The sequence below is a fragment of the Camelus ferus genome, chromosome 22 (genome assembly GCF_009834535.1).
Source record: "Camelus ferus isolate YT-003-E chromosome 22, BCGSAC_Cfer_1.0, whole genome shotgun sequence".
NCBI lineage: Eukaryota > Metazoa > Chordata > Mammalia > Artiodactyla > Camelidae > Camelus > Camelus ferus.
This window is the reverse complement of record NC_045717.1, coordinates 8,209,812-8,234,825: the sequence shown is the minus strand read 5'-3', so window position 1 is coordinate 8,234,825 and position 25,014 is coordinate 8,209,812. Positions and strand designations below refer to the sequence as shown.

Genomic DNA, 25,014 nt, shown 5'->3' with positions numbered 1-25,014 from the left:
TGGAGGCTGTAGACACCAATGGGACCATCCTCATGTGAGGACTGATAGACTAGGGGAAAAACTGAGAATCATTTCTTCCTGTCTCTCCACTGAATCCATTCATTCGTTAATTTATCCTGCAACAGATATTTGAATCCCATTGTGTTAAGTGCTGGGCGTACAAAGATGAGCAAAAATAGGCAGGATTTCTACCTTGAAAGACAACAGGCTAATGAGAGAAAAAAACATTCATCAAAGAATGACATAAATGTATGTGCAGGGACAGCTGTGCCAAGGACTTTAATGGAGGGGGTCCCTGGTGCCAGGTGAGTGTATGAGAGAGGTATTTGGTGTGACCTGGGGCAGTGGTGATGGCAGTCTTAGAAAGCCTTGCCTGGGAGACCCCAACAGAACTAGAAACTGGTCAGGGAGAGTGGCGTGGTGATTATTCCAGGCAGAAGGAACAGTGTGCGCAGACCGCTTAGGGAGTGTGGGCATGGCGGTCCCAAGGGCCTGAAGGTGACTCGGTGTGACTGTAGAGCAGACAGTGAGAGGGCCTGTGATGGGAGCTTGCACAGGAGAGCCAGGTGGGACTTTCTGGGCCATAGTGACAGACCCGGTCTCACTTCCTAAGTGGATCAGGAAGCCAGATTGTGACGGCCAGAGTGTGACGTGGGTCAGATCTAAATTCTGCAGTGATTGCTTTTGCTGTTACGTGGTGGAAGGGAAAGGGCATCGTGCACGTGGGGGACCAGTTGGGACGCTGCTTTGGAGGCCAGCTGAGAGAAGAAGGAGGTTTGCATCAAGATGCCAGTGGTGAAGGCACCCTCACCTTGGAACTCGGCTTAGTCTGGCAGTGAGAAAACCAAGCTCTTGGTTGCTCTTCATGGATTGAGGACCCTGGAGGAGGCAAGAAGAAATCATATATTTGGGAAACCTCGGGAGTAGGGGTGATAGACGTGAGCAATAGGAATTCAGGCTGTAAATTGGTTGAAAGAAAATGAGGATGAAGTTGGGGTGAAGTACCCCAAAGGGGTAATGAGCATTAAGCCGGTCAAAACACGGTTTGCACCAAATGCAGCAGTGTTGAGTATGGATTTGTCTCAGCTCTTTTAATTGCAAACTATGCTTGATGGGTGTAATGATCACAAAACATCTACGTTTCTCGAAACTTAAAAAGAGAGGTACGCTTTTAGCATACAGCAAGTTGCCTTGAGTAGCTTAAAATGAGAGCCTTTTCAAGTAAAAGCTATCCTGAGGCCTCTGCTCAGCAAATTACGAAACTGTACCTGGAGGTCAGAATAGGTCACAAGTCTGGTGTCGGTAGTTCCCGACCGCGCCAGGCCCAGATGTCTGGTAGGCTCTCACACATTGCACACCCCTCACCACACTGCTCTCAGCACCGGCTTCCCACGTGATTGCTAGGAGCCTCTGGACGCATCATTGAGCCTTTCCTGGGTTGCCTCGTGCTTGAAATGGCAGGGACCCAGCTCACGCAGCGTTCATCTCAAGGACGTTTGATTCCCACGCAGCAAGAGTCCTTCACTCCCCAGAGGGCTGTGCTGCGCTCGATACGCCTGCATATTCTTCCGGCTCCCTGAGGACTTGTTACTTACCGTCCATGGTTGTGGTTTCTGGTCTTAGTAAGGCCAGGAAGAGTTCATTCCTTATTAACACCCCTTTCTGCTCAGAGAAAATCTTAGGCCTGTTTCCGAAAACCCACTGCAGTCCCATAGGGGCATCTTCCCTCTCCTCCCAATTTACTTCAATCAGCAAATGAATAAATACGCATTTGTTGAGCACCTGTTGTGTGCCCTACATGATGCTCAAGGCTTTCCTCCACTGAATTGTCTTGTAAGGTAAGGGCTGTGTTCAGCATCATAAGAAAAGGAACCAGTATCTCACTGAGGTTAACTCTCCCATGGTCACCCAGCAAAAGGAAGAGTATTAAATGGCAGGATAATATCAAACCCAAGACTTCTGATTCTGTATCCAGGCCCCCTCCCCCAAATTTGTAAACAAGTTGGTTATAGGTGGCTTGTGGACAATGCAGGGGGTGAAAATTAAATCACAGGATGGGAGTGCTGTTTCCTTTTCAGTTCTCTCTCAAACATCCTGATTGGTCAAGTAGAAAATGCATTTGGTGTTAATGTGGCTTTGGCACCTGTTGAATATTTGCTAGTCTCCTTTTTCAACAAAGAGAGTTGGTCTCAAGCTCAGCACCTTCAGCATTCAAGAGTCTCTAGCAAGGATTTAAACAAATTATTTCGATTTCATCTTTAATTTTTGGAACATCATGTTGGTTTTTCTCGTGGTGGCAATATCAAGTTGCCTTTTTAGCAAGAAAATTATGAGGAAAATAACTAAAGAAAAATGTTGAATAAATTACATTTCAGGTGGATGGGCATAATAATGACAAAAATCATGAATGTGCATCTGTCTGGATGAAGCTGGGAGCTGCACCATTGGTTCTCACTGCCTCCCTTGCTCCCAAGACATGTGGGCCTTCAGGAGACGGCTGCCATGCTAAGTTCTGAATCTGCTCTTTGTTTCCCTGGGAAACATATAAAAGCAATTATAATAAAAACTATCTCTGCCATTAGGACCTTGGAGACATCCTTCTTAAGTTTAAATATTATAACCCAAATCGACCCAAGCTAGTAATCGAGTCTTAAAACCTAAGAAAAATATGTAAGTTTATTGCAAAAGATAATATCCCATTTAAAACAGTTTAGAAATTTACAAAACCTTACATTAGTACATAGTCTTTAAGAAGGTGCTCTATAGGTGAGCTGGTATTAAGTTCCAAGGACAGTGAGTACGCATTTTTTTTTTAAACTACGGAGTTAGCAGCTACATAAACTCCTGCGACTTAAACTGACTTATCAGTCTTTTTCCTCCCAACTTTACAAAAGTACCTTTTGCTAAATTAACATCTCTCCGTAAAATCAGATAACCTCAAGTACACATTTCTGTAGGATATCATGACAGATGTTACATAATATTTTACAAAGAAGCAATTTTCACAAGAATAGATGAGTATAGAGTTTTGGTAAATGTATATATATATATATATATTTTTTTTTAAACACAGAGATGATCATTTTTGTTTAGCAGGAAGGTTTTTTTTTTACTGAATCCATTGCCCTCATCACAAGTTTAAATGTTCAGTCTTCAGAAGAGACCTCCTACCCAGCTGCAGGTCGGTGGCCCAGGCGATGCTGTGTTGTGCTTTGGTATAGAATTGTTATAGCCTTGTTTGGCTTTATTTCTAGAAATGCCAGCCTTTTCCGACCATGATTGCATCTAATTCAGTTGAGGGTTTACCCGAGGCTCCCAGTTCAAATTAAGTGTATGACAATGTATACTTCTTAATTATCCGAGGGTTGGATAACCCTTTTGGTGTGTGAGTTACCTCCGACGCCTCTTCATCAAGACAGGCTAACTTTGGCAAATGATCCATGTCCGCTCTGGGTGGCTCTGCTCATTTGATGTTGGAATGTGCACAGACCTTATGCAACAGGTAGAGTAGGTGTTCCTGTCTCCATTCGAGAATGGACAAACAGGCCTTGGAAATGTAAGCAATTTGCTAAAGGTTGGTGCGATAGACTGTTCTATTGCCTGGGTCCCTTAATTCTGGGAACAGGATTCTTTGCATTCTAGCATGCTGCCTAAGAACATAAATTAATTTGAAAATTAGTGTAAGCAAAGCAAATTATGATGGAAGCTCTACTACAGGATAAAATTATATAAGAGATCCCAAATGATTCTGCTTTATTGGATTATCCTCTGTGCTGTTCTTTTGCATTGTGGGGGCCAACTGAGAGTTGACTGTGTGGATACAGAAAGATCTGTGGCTTTTAGCCAGTAGTAGCATCTCTTATTGAAATGTGGCTTCTTAAGTACGACAAGTGTATTTATCTTAATTCTAGCTTCACGTTATGTATTCCGGTCTCATTTTGTGGGTTTAAACATTACAGTAGAAACAGAACAAGAACATCTTGAATGACGTTCCAAAGACTTAAATAGTGCAAGCTGAGATTCCCTGCCAAATTTCCCTCTCGCGCTCACTGAAATAGCTTTGTGCACTGCAGCGCAGGTGACAGGGGGAAGGTGAGGCTGTCGGAGTGGTTTGCTCAATTAGTCTCAATTTGCAGTAGGGTACTCAACATCCCACATTCACGCAGGGTGCCACAGGCTGCAAAGACACCCAATCTTTAGCAAAGGGGATTATGAAATGCCTCCTTCATTGGATGCTTGTTGAGTTTAAGATCCTTTTTCTAAGCAGCTTCAATCCAACACCAGGCTGGTGGAGAATTTAACAAGAAGGAATATGAGCCTCGCCAACCTACCCCTCATCCCTAAGAGTATGTAGCAATCACTTAATTATATTCCTTTAGTAGTTTGTTCAGCCATGCAAGTTTGACTGGACCCACATGTATGGGGGTCTTGTCAAAAGAAATGAGCCAGACTTTAAAAGAATTTAGACTTTGGGAAGGAAAGGTCTTTAATACTAAAATGGAAAGAGAAAAAAAATCCTCACCCCAAGTCCTGCTGCTTCTTCAATCAGGTGGCCATTGCCTGGTCACCAGGAAGGGAGGCTGTGGAGATTAACATACCTTTAAACTTATCTACAAGGCTGTTGCAGGGATAAATGAGCGAGAACCAGTGTTGTGTTTTATCTTAGTCTTATTTATGTTACTGGTAAGACGAAATGGACAGACAGGCTGCTGGATCTCCTGATCTGAAAAGTTTCAGGGAAATTAACTGTGGAATCTTAAAGTTCAAACCCAAACCAGAGCCCATCCATTTGCCAGGCGGCCTCAGGCCTCAGGCTGAGAAGCAGGGTGATTTAAGGTGGGCCCCCGAGTAGCCACAACTGCAGGATACTCACACCTGCAAGTCCCTTGTGTCCTGCAGCGACCTTACTCTGCCACAGACTCTGAGGCCCACACAGCATGAGATGACAAATCCTTGCTTTGGGATCAAGGGGCTAATTAAGCATGAAAACAACCCAACCCCCAGGTGATCTTGCAGTTTTATGCCCTGCCCGCTTTGTTGTGCTTATTATGTATGCCAATATCTTAGAAAACTGCCAGTTTCAGTATCTTTTTTTTTTTTTCTGAGTATCTGCTTAAAATCTTCCTGCTCTGCACAACACTTTGCTTTTCCTTTGGGATAATGGACCCAGGATGGGCAGGAAGTGCTTAGCATCCCAGAGATATAGGAAAGGGCGAGGGGGCATTTGCCCATGGTGGGAATCTAGACCCTCAGACCACACTGTGGCCTGGCTGGGTGTGACAGGAAGCGAGGCAGGTAGTCACTCGGGTCCATGAAGTCCTCAGCCAGCAGTGGCATGCACTCAGGTGAGGCTGTGGTCAGGTGTCCAGTGGTGGCTAAAGCAGCCCCCCACCCTCCCACCCCACCCTCATTGTTGTGGTTTCGCAGGTCGAGTGGCTCAGAGCCTGGGGCCTTTGATAAGAAACAGAGAAGGCCTGAGGGCAGTGATGTGGCCACCTCGTGGAGGGAGGGCAGAGGGAGTGGTCCCCGCAAGCTCAGATCCACCAGAAGCATTTCTTCTTCACCTTCTTGGTTTTCCGCCTTAAGTCCTGTTTCTCGGGGACCGGGGGCTCTGTTGGGGACTTTGGTGGGGGAGATGCCTCCTCAACTGGCTCTGCTTCCTCCAGACTCTGTAGAACTTCGTGGAACCTGCCTTCCTGCTGCCGGAAGTCATATTCTACACTGAAAAACACGGAGAGGAAGGAAGGAAAGTAAAGTCGAATCAGCACACACTGAGTTAGCATCACCAGATGCCCCACTGACGTGGAAGAGCATGGGCTTTGAGATCAAGTCGCAATACTTAAATATCTACCTGCTGTGCGACCTTAGGAAAGTTGTGCCACCTCCCTGAAACCCCGGTTTCTCATGGCTTGAATTGGCACCTGTATTGCCTTCCTCTTGGGGATGTTATTAGGTTTAAGAAAAGCGTGTAACATGGCAACCTGATAGTAGGTGTTCAGGGAATGTTGCTCCCAACTCTCTCTCACATTTATTTGGTGTTTCTAATTGTTCATTCTTTTTGCATACATTTTATGCATGAAAACTGCCTCGTTATAAAATATTTAAGTAATACAGAGGAATAGATAATAAAACTGTCAACTCAGTTTTCTTATCCATAAATGGGCATAATAATGGCCTCTATTCTATCTCAACGACTTTCTATGGAATTAATATGTATTAATTAAGTGAGAGAATATAAATGAAGTACGTAGAGCAGTGCCTGGCATGTAATAAGCCCTCCACATGTGTTAGCCCTGTTACTGTTGTTTTGCTTTTTTTGGGGGGGGTGGGGTGGCAGTAATTAGGTTTATTTACTCATTTATTTGTTTATTTATTTTAATGGAGGTACCAAGCTTTGAACCCAGGACCTCGTGCATGCTAAATTTGCGCTCTACCACTGAGCTATACCCTCCCCTCCCATTACTGTTATTATTATCATCATTAACTTTATTAACGCTAATATATTCTGTCTTGCTCTTTGCTTTGCTTTTCAACTTAACGATGTGTCTCAGAGAGCTCTACCCATATGCTTACTTCATAGTACTCCTCTATATAGATGTATTCAAACACTCTTCTTTAATGGGCATTTCCAAATCTCCATTTTTTTCTGCTACTTTATTAATGTGTTTTGGAGTCATTAATGCCCCAGGCTCCATTGTATCATCTGTGCACAGGTCTGTGAAGTAAACATGACCAGGGTTCCCAGGGGTTGAGACAGTCGGAAGCTGGGGAGGGCCAGGAGCTCTGGCCTGCGCACAGTGGGTGCTCCCACTCCCGCTGCCCTTTGAGAGCTTGGGAGTCAGGCTGGTGGGCGTCAGGAACTCTCAGCCTGTCTGGTAACTCTGACTCAGCCTTCTGAGAACCTCAAGAGCTGGGCCAGAAAGACTGAACCCTGGAGACGTCTCTGCAAACTGCATGGGCACTCTCTGCCCTTAGCTGTCCACACTTCCCTCGCTAGGAGATTCACTCCCAGAGGAGTTACCAGTGCCAGAATGCTTGTAAGAAGGCTCTTAAGCTTATGGCTGTGTTTGTTACCTGATTTCATACTGGAACTCTCAGAAGGCCCAAAGATGCGGAGCCAGCGTGGGAGTGTGGAGAGTGGGGGAAATGCAGAGTCACGCAAACAGTGCATGCTCCTTGTTTGGCAAGGAGGAAAAGGAAATGTGTCCTATGGAGGGTGACAGAGCCTCTGATGGTTTGTGATGTGGCCTAACTGGGCTGAAAAGGAGCTGTCTTTAAAGGGACTCTGTCCCGGTATGCTATGTCCATGTCACCTCCCAGAGACCCAGGGTCAGAGTAAGTCCTGCCAAAAGGACAAAGCATGATTGTCACACGTGACTAATAAAGCCCCCATATGGGACCTTGTCACTGGGCACTCTGAGATGGAAGAAACTAAAGAGTCAGAAGAGCTGGGCGGCCTGTTTTGTAGCCAGACCAGTGGGGTGTCAGTGCTTAGGGAGCCACAGGGATGGGTGTCAGATTATTCTGTTTCTGTATTTTTGATACGTTTTCCCTGGAATTTTCTTCTCCCCGGCTTACATCCTGTTATTTCCTGCTCTTCCCTGGTCTCCTCCAGTGGGACATACTCCTGGCTGGGTGACTTACATAATGTACGTAGCAACACAGGCTGTGTTTTCCTAGGCAGAACTCTGCAACCGATTACCTGTGAGATCTTGGCAAAGCCATTTCTCGTATTCAAGCCACAGCATACTTATCTGCAAAATGCGCGTGGTATCTACTCCTAGGATCTCAGTGAAGTATGGACAACATCATGCACGTATGACACTCAACTCAGAGCTAGGCACCAACAAACACTGGACTCCATTTAGCTAGTCATTCAACAAGCATTTATTGAGTATCCCCCATATACTAGGCCCTGTGCTAGGTTCTGGGGGAGGAGTGATAAACAGACGCCAGACAGACAGGCAGGCATTATCCCTGGCCTTTTGGCTCTGGTAATCCGGTGACTCTGTGTCCTTAGTAAATGCTAGCCAATATCAAGAGCTATTAGAGACTTTCTAGCCAAAGCTCAGGATTTTCCAGATCAGTGAACAGAAGTATTAACAGACATACACTGAGGCTCCTGCTTCCAGGAGGTACTACCCAGCACTGCACCCCTGTTTGTGTCTGAGCTTGGGCTGGGTTTCTGTCACCACTACCTTTACCTCACTCTCCCCAGTTGAAATTTAAGGAAATGGATTCAGAGACTGGAGAAGAGTTGTCTCCAGCAATCTCCCATTGCTTTAAGGAAAGAATTTAAAGCAATGAGTTGCAAACTCTGATTGTCACCCTCTCATGCATTATTTCACAGACAGAGAACGTCCACATTCTTAGTTCTCCTAGCTACCGAAATACCCCTGCCCTCCTTTCACCAAAGCAAAAAATAATCTTCGTCCCAGAGTGTTACATGGGGCCAAAAAAAGTGGGTACCCTCTGCTCATTCTAGTAATTTCCTCTGCTTTCTGGTATAGGACATTCCATCTATCCATCCATCCATCCATCCATCCATCCATCCATATATCCATCCATACATCCATCCTACCACCCATCCATTTATTCATCCAACCTTCCACCTATGCAGCCAGCCAACTGATTAGCCATCTAACTACCTATTCATTTATCCAACCATCCATTCATCTATCTATCCATCCATCCATTCATCCATCCATCCAACCTACCACCCATCCATCCATCCATCTAATCATCCAGCTATTCAACCATCCATCCATTCATCCACCTGTTCATTTATTTGGCCAGCCAGCCAGCCAGCCAGCCAACCAACCATCCTTCCATCCATCCATCCAATCATGCATCCTGCTCTTGGTCTGACACTGTGTTCAGTTACAGGGACATAACAATGAGATACAGATGTCGATACTGCTTTTGTGGCTCTTGCTTCCCTGTGTGTGAGACAGATGATTAAACTAACAATTGCTTTAAAAGTATGCCTTAAATATATCTCAGCTACCCTTACTTTCCAGCTCTTCATCTGTATGCCTCTCCCAAATTATATGAACACACACATAAACCAGCCTCCTCCTTCTCCTTATGTGTGACATTTCTCTGACTTCGTAATTCAAACAACAACAACAAACCACCTGAGTTTGTCAAGACTCACAACAGTATCCTAATGCCAACTAGAAAAAGTAACGCTCTAGGTGAATCCAGAATGTGTGTAGCGCTGGCATGCCTGGGGACGGAAGAGCCGGGAGACAGAATGTAAAGTCTGTCTCAGCTCACAACTTAAAGTGCTGCCCATCGTAGAGGATAGAGCAAGGGCTCTCGAGAGGAATACTCCTGGGGTTTGAACCGAGGTGGTACCATTTACTGGCTGGGTGACCTTGGGCAAGTTGCTTCTTTTTCTGGGACCCAACTGGAAGTGGGGGTAATGAAGCTACCTCCCTGGGTGGTTGTGCAGATAACACCATGACAGGGACAATGGCCTCACGTAGGAGATGGTCTCCACCCACTCCACTAAGTCTTCTGTCCTCCTGTCTTAGGGACTGAATGCCTCACCTGCTCCCTCATACCTTCAACTCTTCAGTAATTGTACACCTTGCCGGAAACATCACTCTTCACCCCTCCCCTCTGTGTACATTCAGGGAAGAACACACCCTTTATATTTCTATGGAAACACCACAGGGTTCCTTTATAGCCATTGGGACTTAGGGAGCTCCCCGCCGTCCTCTTGCAGCTGCCCCACACCCCGGTCTTGACAATTTAAAGGGGATTAAAAGTGACTTTCTTTTCAAGGCCAGGCAAATAACAGAGTACAGAGAAGCATGTGTGCTTTGGAAAGAAATTAATCTTTTTTAGGCCAAAGCAATTTATTAACATAAAGGAAAATTGTCACTTTTCTTCTCATTCATCCGTTTGACAAACTACTGTTTAGTTTGGAAGTGAGGAAAAGGAGTATATTTTGTTTTGGTAGCAGCTGCTTTGTAAATGGGCAGAGGGCAGTGCCCTTTGTCATCTGTCTCTCATTTTGAGGCTGGGTGGAGAAGAAGAGATACCCCTCAGCTTCTTTGCCATCCCACGCCATATTCAGCAACCTCTTGGAAAGAGGGATCTTGCTTGGTGAGAATTCAAGCAAACTCTTAACAGGGGGTTGTTTATAGATTCTGGGGAGTGGGTTTGGTACCCAGGCAGAACACCGGTATCTTTCCCAGCCTTATTTCCCCTTCTCTCTTTCCTCTTAATCTCCCTGCCCTCCCACCCTTACGTCTCCATCCACATTCCATATGGATGAAGAGGAGTGCTGAGTGCTTAGTTGGTATAGAGCTCTGGCTCACAGTGGGGGACAAATGGTGGTCAAGAGATTGTTACAATACAGGATTCAGGCTTGGACCCGTTAAGATAGTCTGGAGCATTCAGGGTCTGCGAGGTTGGTCCTTTGAGGATGCAGGGAGTACCCGATGCCTGGTTCAGGGATGCTCAGTTCACTGTGTGGGGAGCCTTAGAGCCTTTCCCGGCCAAGCCTGTGTGCGGTGCCGCTTTGCATTTAGAACGGAGCTGTGTGTAAACCGAGAGTGGAAAGAGTTTTCAGGTTTGCCTCTTGAGGGCTCCTCACTAATCTCACTGACAGATCAGTGCTCCAGCCATCATGCTGGGTGAAAAGCAGAAGGATGTTTTTTCAGGTAATTGGAAGTAGCGAGAAGCCCTAAGTCATGGCTTGTCTGGAAGGAGAAACAGTGAGAAGGAAAAAGTAGATAAATGCGTATAAATATATAAGCCAACAGCAGAGTCAGATTCTGGATACAGCATCTTGGCTGGGCAAACTGAAGTTGGGTGAAAACAGAAAGAGATGAAAGTTTATCTAGAAACAAACAATAGAAACCTCTTACTTTTATACAGCACTCATTTCATATTCACAGTAGCTCAGGAATCAAGGGAGGTTGTTACCCCATTTAACTGACCAGTGAGTCGGTGAAGGGAAGTCACACTATGAGTTATGATCAGAATCTCAGCTTGCTTGCTTTCCTGACTCCTAGTCCTCTGTTTTTTTTCCTGAAAGGGGATCAAATGTTTTAGCCCAGGGCTTAGCTGTTAGCAGAGTCTTACTTTAAGAAGTTAAAGATATAACAAGAGAGCACCTGGACCACGTTGCGTGAGGACACATGAGTAATTTAAATGGAGAAGAAGGAGGAGAGGAGAAGGAGGAGGAGATGGAGAAGGAAGTGAAATCTGTATGCAGACACTATACTGCAAGTTCAGAATTCTCACATCTCATTGCAATTCTCACAGCCCCATGAGACAGATATTATCTTCATTTCACAAATGAGGAAACTGAGGCAAGGGGAGGTTAAATGTTCTGCCAAGGGCACACATAGTAAGTGGCAGAGCTGAGATTTGAGCCTAAATTTTCTGACTCCAAAGCTTGTGCACTGAGATACACAGCACTGAAAGAACGGTAGTCTTCACCTTTGTGAGATCCTGGTACCAGATGGCTGTCGGGTGGGGTGGTAAGGGGTCCCGTGCACCTGAATGACCTCGCAGCCTGCTGCGGAACAGACCCAACCTGGGGCTGGGCTGCGTGGAGGACCCTTCGTGTCCCAGCTGACCAGCCGGCCCTGCCACCGTTCTCCCAGATTGCAGGGACATCCTGACAGGGAGGCTGCGTACTCAGAGAGGACGGGCACCCCCATAGGTGGCAGCTAACTCAAGGTAGTATCTGGGCTTCAAAGTCTTGGGTCTGGTGTAGGCTGCTGAGGTCTGCAGTGGCCCTTTGCTCTTCCTTCTCGGCAGTTGGGTCTTGCTCTTTTATCAAGAGAAATAATGCGGAGCCATAAAGTCCAAGCAGGCTGGCTGAGAAACCGGTGGTCCATGGCATCTCCCCAAAGACCAGACCACTTCCAAGTCCCTTTCCGCCTTTTCATCCCCAGTGGAGGGTTTCTCTGGCCCCGCTTGCCATAGAACCCAGGTGCACCACAGATTTGCTGACCTCCTACAACTTTCTGTTTAAAAGAATTAGCTGTGAGAATCAGTGGAATCTGCGAGGTAGTTTTGTTCCTGCCCACTTGGATTAATCACCCCACTTTGGAAGGGATCTCTGGGGAAAAATCACAGTCTGGGCAAGTAGAAATTTTAGTTAGTTTTTTTCCCCCCCAGCCTGGAGGGCATATTGTTTCTAAAACTTTCTCCTAATGACCAGTTTGCTCATTATTTATAGGGTGCAATTTGAAGCCTCACAACTCCCAGCCATTTCAAGCTGGCAAGTGCACCCCTTCTCCTTGGGCATCTGTCTGCTGACAAGTCCTCAGGGAATTGCAGGTTCTCTTCTTGGCTTGTAAATAAGCAGGGCCGGGCTGCAGAACTCTTCACTGCCAACTACTGTCTGCGAGAGCAGGCTGTGCTCTGGGTTCCGTGGCTGTGAGTCGAGAATACGTTCACATTAAGCCCTCAGAAAGAGAAGGCCATTTCAGAGAGCTTTCACACAAATGTTCACTGATAAGGCAAGGTCAGAAGGTAAGAGGGGAAGGGACAGGAACGTCTCCTGAAAGCAGGACCGGGTTAAGCCCTAGCTCTGTTGGATCTTGGACAAGTCACATATCCTCTCTGAGTCTCAGTTTCCTCATCTGTAAAATGGGAATAATCACCACACCCATATTTTAGGGCGGCTGGGAGGCTGAAAAGAGATGATACATGTACAGTGTTTAGCAAAATGCCTGGCACAGTGCCTGGTTCAAGAAATGGTAGTGATTGTTACATTAACTTGACAGAGAAATAAAGATTGGGTCATTCTGTGGTCAGCTGTGGCCCGCATGCCAGCAGCCATCCATTTGTTACTCCTGCGAAATCCTCAACTTGCTTGATTTTATATTTATGGCGTGTTTCAGCCTCTTTAGCTATTAATGCATTAAAACAGGTTTCATGTTTTTATTGCAGATAAATTGCTGATGCTGTAAATTCTGCTTCTTCCCCCTTTCACTCTGGGGAGAAGAAGAAAGGGATAAACATACCGAGAGAAGCGGGGACTAGAGGAAAATGTCTTGGGGATCACACTGTTGAGACTAAGAGAAATTTCCACGTGTACCCCAGACTCTATGCCTGTGCTACATGCTTGGCGGTAGTTCTTCTGGAGATGCTGGGTAGTATTACCGTTAACATTTGAAATGAACGCTGCTCGGTCCACACTGAAATGGGATGCGAGCTGCAAAGGCATTGTGATTACTAGAAAGAACAGCCATGCTGTGTGCTTTATAGTTACTCCTCACTGCGGGCTTCGTTGCTGGCCAGAGAGAGGACTGTGGCTGGAAGACGAGGCTCTCACAGTTCACCTGGCTCCATGCTGGGAGTGCGTCGTAAGCAGACGAAAGGAAAATACTAAATAATTTATGTGGAAAGTTGGCTGCTAAACTCAACAGGCCTGGGAGCATACTGCATTTCTAGTGAAATGCCTTTTTCTCCGGTTAGGTAATAGCTTTAAGAGGCAGGCAAAGTCAAGAGCCAGTGGCCAGGAAACTCAGCCCTAGACAGGAACTCAAGAAGGCTCTCAGCGCGCCACTGACTGCATGACACCGGGTGACTCACATAGCTCTCCAGAGCCTCTTTCCTTGGTTACTTGAAGGCCTGGCTTTTCTCCTAGAGGGCACACAGCTGTGCAGCTTTGGCCTGTGTTCCAGAGACTCCTTATGATAAGTTCTGAACATCAAAACAGTGAGGGGGCGACACCAGCAATGGGGATGGCTGGTTGCAGGATACAAAGGGAGGCACTTGGCAGCAAGTCTCCCTCTGAATATCCATAAATTCTTCTCCGCCTGGCTCCGGGGAGTTGTGGCGATGAAGGAATCAGTAATGATGAAAAAGCAGCCCATGGCCTGTGGACTCTGAGGACAGGAGGGCATGGTGATGGAGGATGCCGGAGTTAGCCTCATGCTTGTTCCCTGGGTCAGGAGCCTGTGAGGATCTCCTGAAGTGGGAGGTGCTGGGCAGTGCTTTGCACGACCTCCCCCCCCCCATCAGGTGTTTGCAATTGCTCTTCCAGGCCGCATCGGATGGCAGGCAGTTGCTAGCATTTGGGCCCTCGGGCTGGGAGCAGAACTGGGCTCTAATTGGTCTGAACCTTAATTGGAGGAGGAAAGTCAACAGGGATTGCCCTTCCCTTCCTGATCCAGATGAGGCCCGAGGAGGTGGGAGATACGGGTGGAAGGAGAGGCTACAAATGAATCCCCTGCGTAATGCATAATGAAGGCCCAGGACCCCAAGCAGACTGGCAGAAACCCATTTTCTCTTCTCACTGGAAACAGAAGGCATCAAGAGATACACTTACCCTATGAGCAAGCCCCCCCCGTCCCTTTCCTTTTGCCTCCACTCTCACCTGCACCCCCTAGTTAGGTCTGTGCACGAGCACCTAACCCTGTAATTGAAGGCAAGCAGAAAGGTGCATCATCTTTCCAACGATGCATTTAAAACTAAGCTAGTTTCTGGGCTGTTGTATTAATAAGAGCTTTCTATTCATGGACATGTAGGCAGATTGTCACAAAAGTTTCTAGTAAATCAACTCCCACCTCCTTTCAAGATGCTGATTTTATACAGTCGAATGTTTGTCAAGCTTTACTGAGATCAGACTTTCCCAGTCGGACTGTCTGTAATGGCAGATTCCCGTCCTCCACCCACGCCTCTGATCCAGCAGGTTCGGGGAGTGAGGACCAGCATCCAGTATTCACAGGTACCCAGGAGGCTCTGATGCAGTCGGTCCGGGGTCACGCTCTGAGAGCACTGTTTAGGGCCTGCATCAAACACACACCCTCACAGTGCCCTTGGCCGAGGAGAGCTCAGCTATACCATGTTCTGCTGAGCCCTAATACCCCTCAAGCAGGTCTGGCCTCTGAAGGCAGTGCGCTGTGGAATCTGGCCAACAGGCAGAGAGGACTGAGTTCCAGTCTCTGTCATTGCAACTTAGTAGTTTCAGAATAATTGTGCATATGCCTGCCCTCTCAGTCTCAATGGTCTAACCCGAATATCGTGCAAGGGCCTGAGCCTCAGTTGTAAAATGGGACTATTTTCACCCATCGTATGTGGTTGTGAGGATTAGAAGGGAGAACAGAAGGCATTTATAATAACCAGTAATAATAGACGCTCAGTAAATGGCAGGTCTCTTCTTATTTCTTTCCCCTAGTTTTCATCCCAACAGATGCCTGCTCTCCCCTGCTGTCACAGTTATAAAAATCATCAAAGTCAAATAAACCAGCCTCCAATTGGCTGTGAGCAGTTGATGAATTGTAAGGGTTTGATCCAGGTGTGTTAGTTTCCTATTGCTGCCGAAACATATTACTGCAAATTTAGCAGTTTAAAAAACAACACAACCTGACTCTTAAGAGTTCTGGAGGTCAGAAGTCCTCTGGAACTATAAATCAAAGTGTCAGCAGAGCTGTGTTTCTTCTGGAGGCTCCCGGAGACAATATGTCCCTTGCCTTTTCCAGCTTTTGGAGGCTGCCCACATCCTTTGGCTTGTGACCACATCACTTCTGCCTCTGCTTCTGTTGTCACAGCTCCTTCCCGGGCTCTCCCTCTCCTGTCTCTCTCTTTCCCTTATAAGGATCCTTGTGATTACATTAGTCCCAACTGGACAATCCAAGCTACTCAGCCTCAGTTTAATCACACCTACAACATCCCTTTTGCCAAGTAAGGTAATATATCCTCAGGGTCCAGGAATTAGATCGTGGACATCTCGTGTGGACACTGTTCTGCCTCCTATGCTGGGTTTTGATGTTTTGCCAAGAGAAACTGAAGATCTAATGCCTTAATTCCCTCTTCCAAAGAGATCACTGGGGCAGTTCAAACACCATAGAAGGGAGAGATTTTAGCCTGGAGGGAGTTTGCAGTTTTCCACAAATCGAACTTTGCCTTTCCTGCCACAGCTGATACAGCAGTACTGGGCAAGGAGGTTGGATGGCTGTGGTGAACAAGGATCTCAATGTCCTGTGAAATTGCAACAAGCTCTCTGAGTCATCAGAGGAAGATTTGATTAGGTTCCATCTTGTCGTGTCCCAGGTATTTGAAAATTGAGAATCCATGTACTACATTCAGTCGCTGTTTGATTCAGTTCCAAAAGATCTACTGTGGACCTGCTACACAGAAGCCTACCTTCCTTAATAGGAACATTTGATTAATCGAGACCTTCTGTTTTCCCCACCTAAGGGTAGGGACACACACAAGTAGTAACATGACTTGACTTTTAGGCCATCTAAATAGCTGTCTCAAGCTTTTCATTCTTCCCCTAGTCAGTATAGCCATTCCCTTCTTTGACAAGATTCTGTTGAGCACTAACTATGTATTAGACCCTGGCCCACGACTTTGGGATACTAGCCATTTGCTGAAGCAAAGAAATTCATAAACACTGCGTTACAATGCAATAGGATAAATGGTCCAGCAGAGGAACGTGCGTGCCAAGGGAGTCCTTCTTGGGAAGGAGTGTAAGGTTATCCAGAGGAACTGGCTTTTAAGCTGCAAGACTAGGAAATTTCCAGACAAAGCGGGACATAAAAGGCATTCCAGGAAATGAGGAAACTTACGCATGATGGAACACACAGAATTTGAGGCCAGCTGAGTAGTTCCCAGTGGCTGGGGAGAAATAGGAGACCCAGCAGGTAAGAGGGTTAGTATCATATTCAAAGGACTTGAAAAATTAGCTAAAGGAAACAATAGGAACCAAGACAAAATTGTTTAGCAGGAGAGTGACATGATCAGATTCTACTTTTCAGGTAATTTAGAAGCCTGTGTGGAGGATTACTTAGGACGGGGCAAAAGGGACCTGTGGCAAAAAGACCAGTTAGTGTTGAAGTGACCAATGATGAAGGTCTTCATGGACCAGAGACAGAGGGGATGAGGCTAAGGGGCTGGCTAAAGAAAGTAGAATCCAGTTTGATGTGTGTTGTGAAGGAGCAGAGTGAGGCAATGAGGACTATAATTTCTTTATGGAGTCATGGTTAATGGTGTTGAACAAGAAAAGAAATGTAGGAAGAGAATTTTGTGGAGGAAGATAAGGCACGTGTTTTCGTATATGGTGAATTTGAAGTACCCATGAGATATCAAGATGGAAAGATCTGTAGGTGGTTCAAATATACATATGGGGAGAGAGAGAGAGGACTCATAAAAAGGGTAGGGGAAGGTGGTGTCTTGGAAATTAAAATTAAACTCCATGATTTCAAGTGAAACCATGAACAGAGGCAAAGGATGAGAGGAAGAGACAGCTTGTCCAGGTAGACCCCCGAACAAACAAGAGCTCTTCTGTTGCTCTCTCCTTTCCAGCACCTTTCAAATCTTCCATGGCCAACCTCTCTCCTCACCCATTGAAAGTGGTGAGTTTGTAGCTGTCTCTTCATTTCCATTTCCAAAGGAACATACTTGGATAATAGAAGAATTTTTTTTTTTTTCTGAGAAAGACCTCCTGTTCTTTTCCCTTAAAATATTTGAGGCATTTTACAACTTAAACCAAGCAGATTTTTTCCTGGGAGCTACAGCCAGAAAATAAATGCATGATCTGTCATGGAGTCAAAGCCTTACAGAAAGGCTCTGTGATTTTTAGAGTAAATGTGAAGAGAAATTACCAGGAGGTATGGCTGAAGGAGCAGAGAGCAAGGTGAGGGAGAGAGGAGGGAGGAAAGGGAGCTGATTCCTTAGGACACTGCTTCCCAAAATGCGATCATTTGTTCACCAACTTCATGGTTTTTGTGAAGCTCCCCACACACCACCTGCACAATTATTTACTTAATTTTTTTCCTCTCTAAATCAATTCACTTTTTAACCTTAAAAAACATGGCTACAAAACAGGCAAAATAACTTGAAAATGGAGACCTGCATCACTTACAGTAAATATGTAGGGAGACTAGCTCTGAAAGTTAAAAAGCTTCCATAAAGAATTAGAAAGGATTACATTCTGGCTGGATACTGTTGCTTGCCTATGGCTATGAACCTGAAACATGCTTTTTCTTAGCAAAAAGTGTGATAAGCGGGCATTAGAAAGGTTTTTAAAGACATTCTAGCAACAAAGTCAGGCTTCTCCCTTTAGGCAAATCAGAGAGATTGAAATGAATTTGATAAGAGAATAACCTTCTCACTCATAAGTAACTCAGTGCTATTTAATCTTGGGTACCACAGGTGGCATTGATGAAACCCTTTGCGTAGCTTGTCCTAGGATTAGTGCTAAACAGAGATGAGGGGAGTGGGGACTAAACAGCCTGGAGCCAGCTGGAGCCCTAAAGCCAGTTCCCACGCTCTTCCCTTGGAGCCCACAGCAGGCAGAACTCAAAGGAGTCCGTTTTTCCTGGTGTGTGGGAGCTCCTGAGAGCCGTACGTGGAATCTTTGGGCACTGGTCTTGGTTGAGCTCTCCTTGGTGAAGCAGGATCTACCAAAGTGATTCCTGGTTAAGAGGAAAGCCAGTGAGGCTTTGAGGAGTGGGTGGGCAGAAGGCTCCTCTTGGGGCAGAGAGCGTGAGCTGGATAGAACCGATGACCCCACGTGCCTGGGTGGAAGCAAGCAGCGCAGCCATAGCCTTGGGCTGGTGGGGCCACTTAGAAAACCTTATGGATTGCTAACTTCGCAGCAACATCTCCAGCAAGCCATCCATCTCGCACCCATATGCTTTATGTATAGTGACGTGCACTGGGCCCATCCATCACAGGGAGAGAGACTGCAGCTTAGCAAGGCCTGAGGATGAGTATTTCACATCACTGATGTATTAGTTTGTTAGATCTGACTTTCCAGGACGCAACACAGGGTTTGAAGTCATTTGAAATGTTAAAAAAAAAAAAAAAGACAACTCTCATTTTCCCCCAGTTACTATGACAGGGATGTTGTTCTGATCTCTTTGCCTTCATCAAATTAATTGCCTGTTCCTTCTCAATGGCTTAGATACAAGGGTATAGATACTGTCTGGAAGAACAGTGTGGCTTTGAATGGTAATGAGGGGTGGAGGCATACAATGGCTGCTTTTCTTGGAAAATTGGAAAGGGATGTGTGGATGAAGGTTTGCTAAGCCATCCAGGGTTGTAACTGAATTTAGATTTGCCTGGGATGTTTGAAGTAAGGACTCAAAAGATGCAAATATTCTCCGACTTGTTGGAGGGTTATGCTTTAGCCAAATATTACCAGTTTTAATTCAGCCTAGAACATCAGAACGCCGGAACTGAAAGGGACCATGGGACCATCTGATTAAAGGCCCTCATTTTTCAGATGAGGAAACTCAGAGGCCAGAAATGAATTGCCCAAGGCCAGGGCATGAAACTCAACAGTAGATTGAGAAATAACCATTTGCCCTTTTCATTTGTAGAAACTAAATAAAAAGTCATCTTAAGGTAACAGGAAATAACATCATCTGGCTGCTGAAAAAAAGAGACTGTCCCAAGTTTAGATGGAAGTTAGTTAAAAATAATTCTTTTTGCTTATGAGGAAAAGTTTTTTTGTCCTCCCTAACAGTCTAGACATGTAATGATTTTTGTCTTCCTGGTGATTAGGAAATTTGCTTAAGATAGGGGATACTAAAACAAAAAAGGAGCAAAAAAGGTACACATTTGATGAGACTTCCTAATCATTCTTTCCAATGCACAAGCCTTTTTCCAGGGCCCCCTTTTCAGAGGAGCTATTTCATTCCCATGTAAAGGGCATTTTCTGTGAGAGGTGCTGAAACTTCTGTTATTTGGTGACAGCACTGTGTGGTCCTGTGGCTCCCTAGGTGTAAACAGTTGACAGTTCAGTGAGAAATGCCCAAGGCCTTGCCTGGGGGTCGGGGCCCCCTGATGTCCAAGCCACCCCCTCCCCACCCCCTGCCCTTGTTAGGATGAAGTCTCAGGATTCTGCTGCAGAGAATGAGACGTGTCAAAAAGAAGACACACGGTGACCCAGTTTGCTCAGGCCCTGGATGCCTTTCTCATCAGAGAGAGAGAAGTAATAGAGAAAAATCAAACCATACACTTTTGTTAAACAAAATTAGATGCTATCAACTGAAATGACAGCTTTTGACCATTTCTGCACTGTGCCACTGGAAGTGGACTTCCAGCGTAGAGGGCATCGATCTTTCCGGTGATGACGGGAATCAGCTCTCGGGTTTGTACAGAATTTTGCTGTTACAAAAGGCACTCACATGTATTTTCTCATTTGCTCCTCATGGCAGCTCTGAAGAGGGGATAATTGTTCCCACTCTACAGATGAGGAAACTGAGCCCCAAACAAGTTAGCAGGTGTAGACTTGGGGGGTTTTGACTCCAAATTTTGTGCTCTTATCACTGTATGATCTTCCTCTTTTATTGCTTATAAAAATCCACCCTGTTGCAGCAACCTTAGCCCCTGCTGGAAAGAAATAATGTACTTAGAAATGGATACACAGTGTTCAGCACAGTTCTTGACATGTTCTCACTGCTTGGCGTGTGACTACTACAGTGGAGGAAGAGGTGGTGTGATGCACTAATCAGATCACAGGGCTTGGGGTCAGAAAGATCTGGAGTTGAGTCCCAAGTCTCTGAAAATTTGACTTGAAAGCCCCTTCTGCTCTCTGAAAATGCTGTATGTGAGTGGGGCCAAGTGGCTGAACTCCCCTGAGGACATAAACACCTACCTCACGAGGCAGACTGTGAAATGAGGTGCAAATGTGCATGCAGAGTTTAGCACGGTGCCTGTAGTTAGTGTTCAGTAAGGGTAGGGGTGCTTATCTCAGAAGGATTTCCTCATGGACCTGATTGTGAGGAAACAAAGCAATGCCTGCCTTGGAACCAGATGTTAACGTTTCATAGTTAAACACCTTGTCTTTCAAGTCTCAGGTATTCAGAAGCCTCCTGTCTTTGCTCCTCTCTTGAGTTCCTGCATCTAAGGGAGTTTACAAGAGTGTTCTGTGCACACACGCCCCCTCCCTCAAGGCTCCTGTGCTATACAGAGCAGGTCGCGGTTGAGGCCAGGTACCTGTAGATAATGCACGCAGTGTTCTGGCAGGTGCTGCAGTTGTTGAGATCTTGGCCAGTTCGATAAAAGTTGCGCCTGCAAGACAGAGCATTTCCTCGATAAATCTACGGGCACAAGTCCCATGGGATGCATGCATTCTACCGGCTTATTCCCTGCAGCGCAGCGCTGCCCCTCTCATGGGTACCAAAGTCTGAAGCTGCATGGCCAAAACAAATAAAGAAACAAGAAACCCATATTAATAGAACCTCACATTTCTGGAGGGCTTTATAAATGTTTAAGCACTTTGACATCTGAGGTTTTCTTCATACCCACAACAAGCCTGTAGGATGAGCCAGTTAATCTTACCCTCACATGATAGATGGGGAAACTGAAGGACCTTGCAAATGAGTAGAGGAGGAGGATGAAAACTCCTGATCCTTTAGTTGAGGGCATGTCTCTCTGTATCACTGCAGGGCTTCTCTCTTGTAAGGCAGTGTTGATTCTGATCCACATCAGCAAATGCCAGTTAATTACGTCTTCCCTCCCTCACCCTTTTGTTGATTAGCTTTGCCCATTCCTCCTTCTCAGCCTTCAGAGAACACTGTTTCAAGGGAAGAGCATTCCACGCCTAAACAAGTCACTGCCTTCCCCTCCCCAGACTGGTGCTGAGTCCACCCAGGAAAGCATTTTGTGACTTCTCTTTGCAGAATTGTGATCTCATTTCAGTTCCTACTTAGCTGGTCCGCGATGGATGGGCTCAAGCCTTCGAAGTGGTCAGTGGAGGGGAAGGGCAACAGTAAGCTTATCGGCCACCTCAAATCCTCTGTGACAAAGAACTGAAACCCAGTGCAAATGCAGTAACTTGCTACCAGGATGGGGCGGGGTGGGGAGCACCTGCATGCTGTCACTTATCCCCATCATTTATCAACTGGACCCACATCTTAATAAAAGTCATTTTCGACTCTGCTGCTTCATTGCCCCCTTTCTCCAGTCTGTTGATTCCTGGAAACAAAAACAAATCACCATGGAAATCTACCAAAGCCTAGAATGAAATGAAACCCAGTCAGAACAAAGGGAGGCCATTGCTGGCGATTTTGGGAAATATCACCTCACACATTTTGGAGACATTTTACTAACAGAAACCTAAGCTCCCTCTGCCTCTATCCTGACAAAGGACTTCACTCGTAGTTTTTAATATAAAAAAAGAATAATAATTCTTACCCTTCTGTGAGAGCGCGAGCTTTCTCCAAGTCTTGAATTACATTCAGAAGGACTTTAATTTTCTCTTGGTTCGAGTGCAGAGATTCCTCCACGGATTGCAGCCTGCCCTGGAGGTCGCAGAGCTCACCCTGTGCCAGGTGAATCTGATCAATCCCGCCGGTCTCCCTGTTGCTCTGATGTTTGGTCTCCCTCCTTGGAAGAGAGGACGGGAGGTGACCACTTCCTGGACAGTTTTGAAACTCCTGGTCGTCAGACTGGATGGGGTTCTTCGCCGTCTGCTCCTGACACACAGGGGCAGACTTTGACTCACTGGTAGTTTTGAGTGGCTGCAGATCCAGGTGATTGTTACTGGATGGAGAACAGTCTGAAGCTCCCCCTGGCTGGGCTGGCTGGCTGTGGGAGCCTGGTGGAGGGGAGCTGTGAGTCCGTGGATGGGACCGAGATGACAACGGGCCAGGGTCTCTGTCATCGTGGTTGTCTTTGGGCAAAAGCAATTCGGGTTTAAGTTTCCCTGTGCCAGGCATGTGGTTGGCACCGCTGGTGGCAAATAAGCAGGAAGGGGATCTTTCTGAATCTGATGGCCACACTCTTCTCCCATCCCCTGGACACGTGTCATCCAAAGCGGGTGTGGAGTTGCTAACCTCAGCAGACCTGTCTGGGCTGAAAGTGGACTCTCTGTCTGCCCAGGTGGGACTGTGATAAATATCGTCTGGGACCTGAACGGCGGCTGTTACTTTCTCTGAGGCCCTCCAGGTCCCTGCTTCCAAGCATATGTTCACAGGCCCATTGCTTTGCACCTTGGACATTCTGGGGAGAAACGAGTGGGACACCTTGACCCTCCGAGGCCCATCCTCAAGATGCGGAGCCAGCCTTAAGTAGGCAAGATCAGAGGACACAATGTCCTGTTCAGAGAGGTTGCCGTTGACCTGGATTGCACTTTGGGGAGCTGTCGGCATTTCCACCAGGGACTTGCTGGCTGTGAGTCTCTTCCTCTTGAAAACTGGGAAATGCTTCCTGAGACTGGGGGAGGTTTGGATGGCAATGTTCCGAAAGCCCCCTGCCTTCTGGGACCTCGGGAAAGAGAGTGAGTAGGTGGGGAGGTGATGGTGCCGGGAGGCCTGAGTCTTGCCCATTACAGCTGGGTCCTCGGAGGTCTGGACGTCAGCCTCAGCGAGGCCAGGTGGAGTCTTACTGGTGCCATCTTCCTTAAACCGTACCTGCTGAGACTTGCTCCTGCGGTGGTGAGGCTGCTTCACAAGCTCCACCGACTCTAAGCTGTTACGCTTCAGAAGCACAGGCCTCACTTTCGTACTTTGCTGGGCCATCGAGCCTCAGTTGAAAGGACTGGGAACGCACACGTCTCCTGGGCACATTTCCTTAGGTCTTTGGGGCAGCATCTGATGGTGGCATCTCAGACACAGAGATCTGCCAGCCAGGATGGAGTGGTCCTCTCCTCTGAGAATGGGCAGCTCTGTTGGCCATTCCCAGCCAATAGGTTTTGCTTGGGGGTGATCCGTCAGGCTTCCCCTGCAGTTAAAATGTTATTCCAGTGCAGCGATAATTGCCAGTTAGATAAACATTGAGTTATGCTAATTATTAAACATCTGATCTACCACGAGAGCTGGTGGGCTGTTTATCAAGGGAGGCTGGCAGGTGGTTCTGATTCTGGAAGAAGCTTGCTGTCTTGAACAAAAAGACAACGAAAGTACCATTTAGGGGATAGCGCCAGACTCCCAACGTGTGAATTCCAAAAGAAACCTGCTACGTCTGGAACATACGGCTTCCTTTCCGGGAGCATCAATTTCCAGTGTAAGACTACAGGAAACTTAAACATATCTTCTTTCCATCGCATGTAAACAGGCGGAGAAATGAACGACCTGGGGCTTGGCTTCTTTGATGATACAGGACGCGCCTAAGGGAACATCCCCGTTTATGTCAATCACAAATTCCTCCTGTGGGGCCATTGTTTTCTTTCATGCTGTTTCCCTTTTCTTCAGTAAGGGAACTTGATCTTCCTTAAAAAAGCCTCACAAAACCTGGTGGGGTGTGACCAGGACAGGACTGAGGCATCCGAGGGCACTCAGAGGGCAGAGTTCCTGTCGTGGCATCTTGGCTGAAGTTCACGTGTGGGAAAAGTGAGCCACATCTGTAGCCTCAGAGTATTTGAGCCAAAAACTGTGTTCGCTTGGCCTGAAGGGGTCAGGGCCTGGGACCTGGCAGTCTTTGCTGTACGAGAGGAGAGCCTAAAGGGAAGAGACAACAGTGGCAACTGAGAACGTAGGTCCTGGGGACCTGGGTTTCTCTCCAAATTCCAACCTCCCAGCTAAGCGCTTTTGAGTGGATGGTAGGGGTAAGTCAACTCACTGCCCTTCTGTCAGTTCCCTTAGTGAGTCAGCCGCCTTGTGGCTGCAGGGCCTCGGAGCAAATGCCTCTCTTCCTGGATTATGTCTCCCTCCCCCTCCCAGGTATCACCCAGCCAACTCCCTTTCATCCAGTGAAGCCCCAGCTAAGTGTCACTTTTCCCCAAAATCTTCTCAGTGACTCCTCCGTCATGTCCACCTCTGGTGCCAGATCACATAAAGACCCTCCATTATACCTTCTCATCACATCCTTCATAGCGCAGATGGCAGCTGTCCCCAAATCATCATTTGCATGTGTATTTCTTTAGTGTGAACCCCCCCCCCCCCACCAGCCTGTAAGTCTAGGATGGCAGGAACTGAAAACACACTTTTACTGCTTGGGTGTTTCCAGCCCTCCTTTTGGCTCACTGCGAGTGCTTGATGAGCATTTGATGACAGAGCGGACAGTGAATGAAGGGCAGGTCCTTCGGAAGCAAAGGAGAGCCTGGGGAACGGGGGTTCTAGGTCACGGTGCCCAGGCAAC

The 25,014-nt window shown here is 46.6% G+C and overlaps 2 protein-coding genes across 4 annotated transcripts in view; one reads left to right on the top strand and one right to left on the bottom strand.

The window, feature by feature from the left end:
• Positions 1 to 25,014, top strand: part of DOCK2 (dedicator of cytokinesis 2) — a 371,427-nt gene that overhangs the window by 171,742 nt on the left and 174,671 nt on the right. The window lies entirely within an intron of this gene.
• On the bottom strand, positions 5,406 to 24,069 carry INSYN2B (inhibitory synaptic factor family member 2B). 2 transcript variants are annotated; one of them, XM_006190191.2, is made up of 3 exons: positions 22,132 to 24,069; positions 20,932 to 21,006; positions 5,406 to 5,721 (listed from the first exon to the last, which is right to left on the bottom strand). In XM_006190191.2, the coding sequence occupies exons 1-3, from the start codon at positions 23,454 to 23,456 to the stop codon at positions 5,535 to 5,537; spliced, it is 1,587 nt and encodes a 528-aa protein (XP_006190253.1). In that variant the 5' UTR covers positions 23,457 to 24,069; the 3' UTR covers positions 5,406 to 5,534. The 2 variants fall into 2 exon arrangements, with proteins under 2 accessions (XP_006190253.1, XP_032321012.1); XM_032465121.1 differs by lacking the exon at positions 20,932 to 21,006.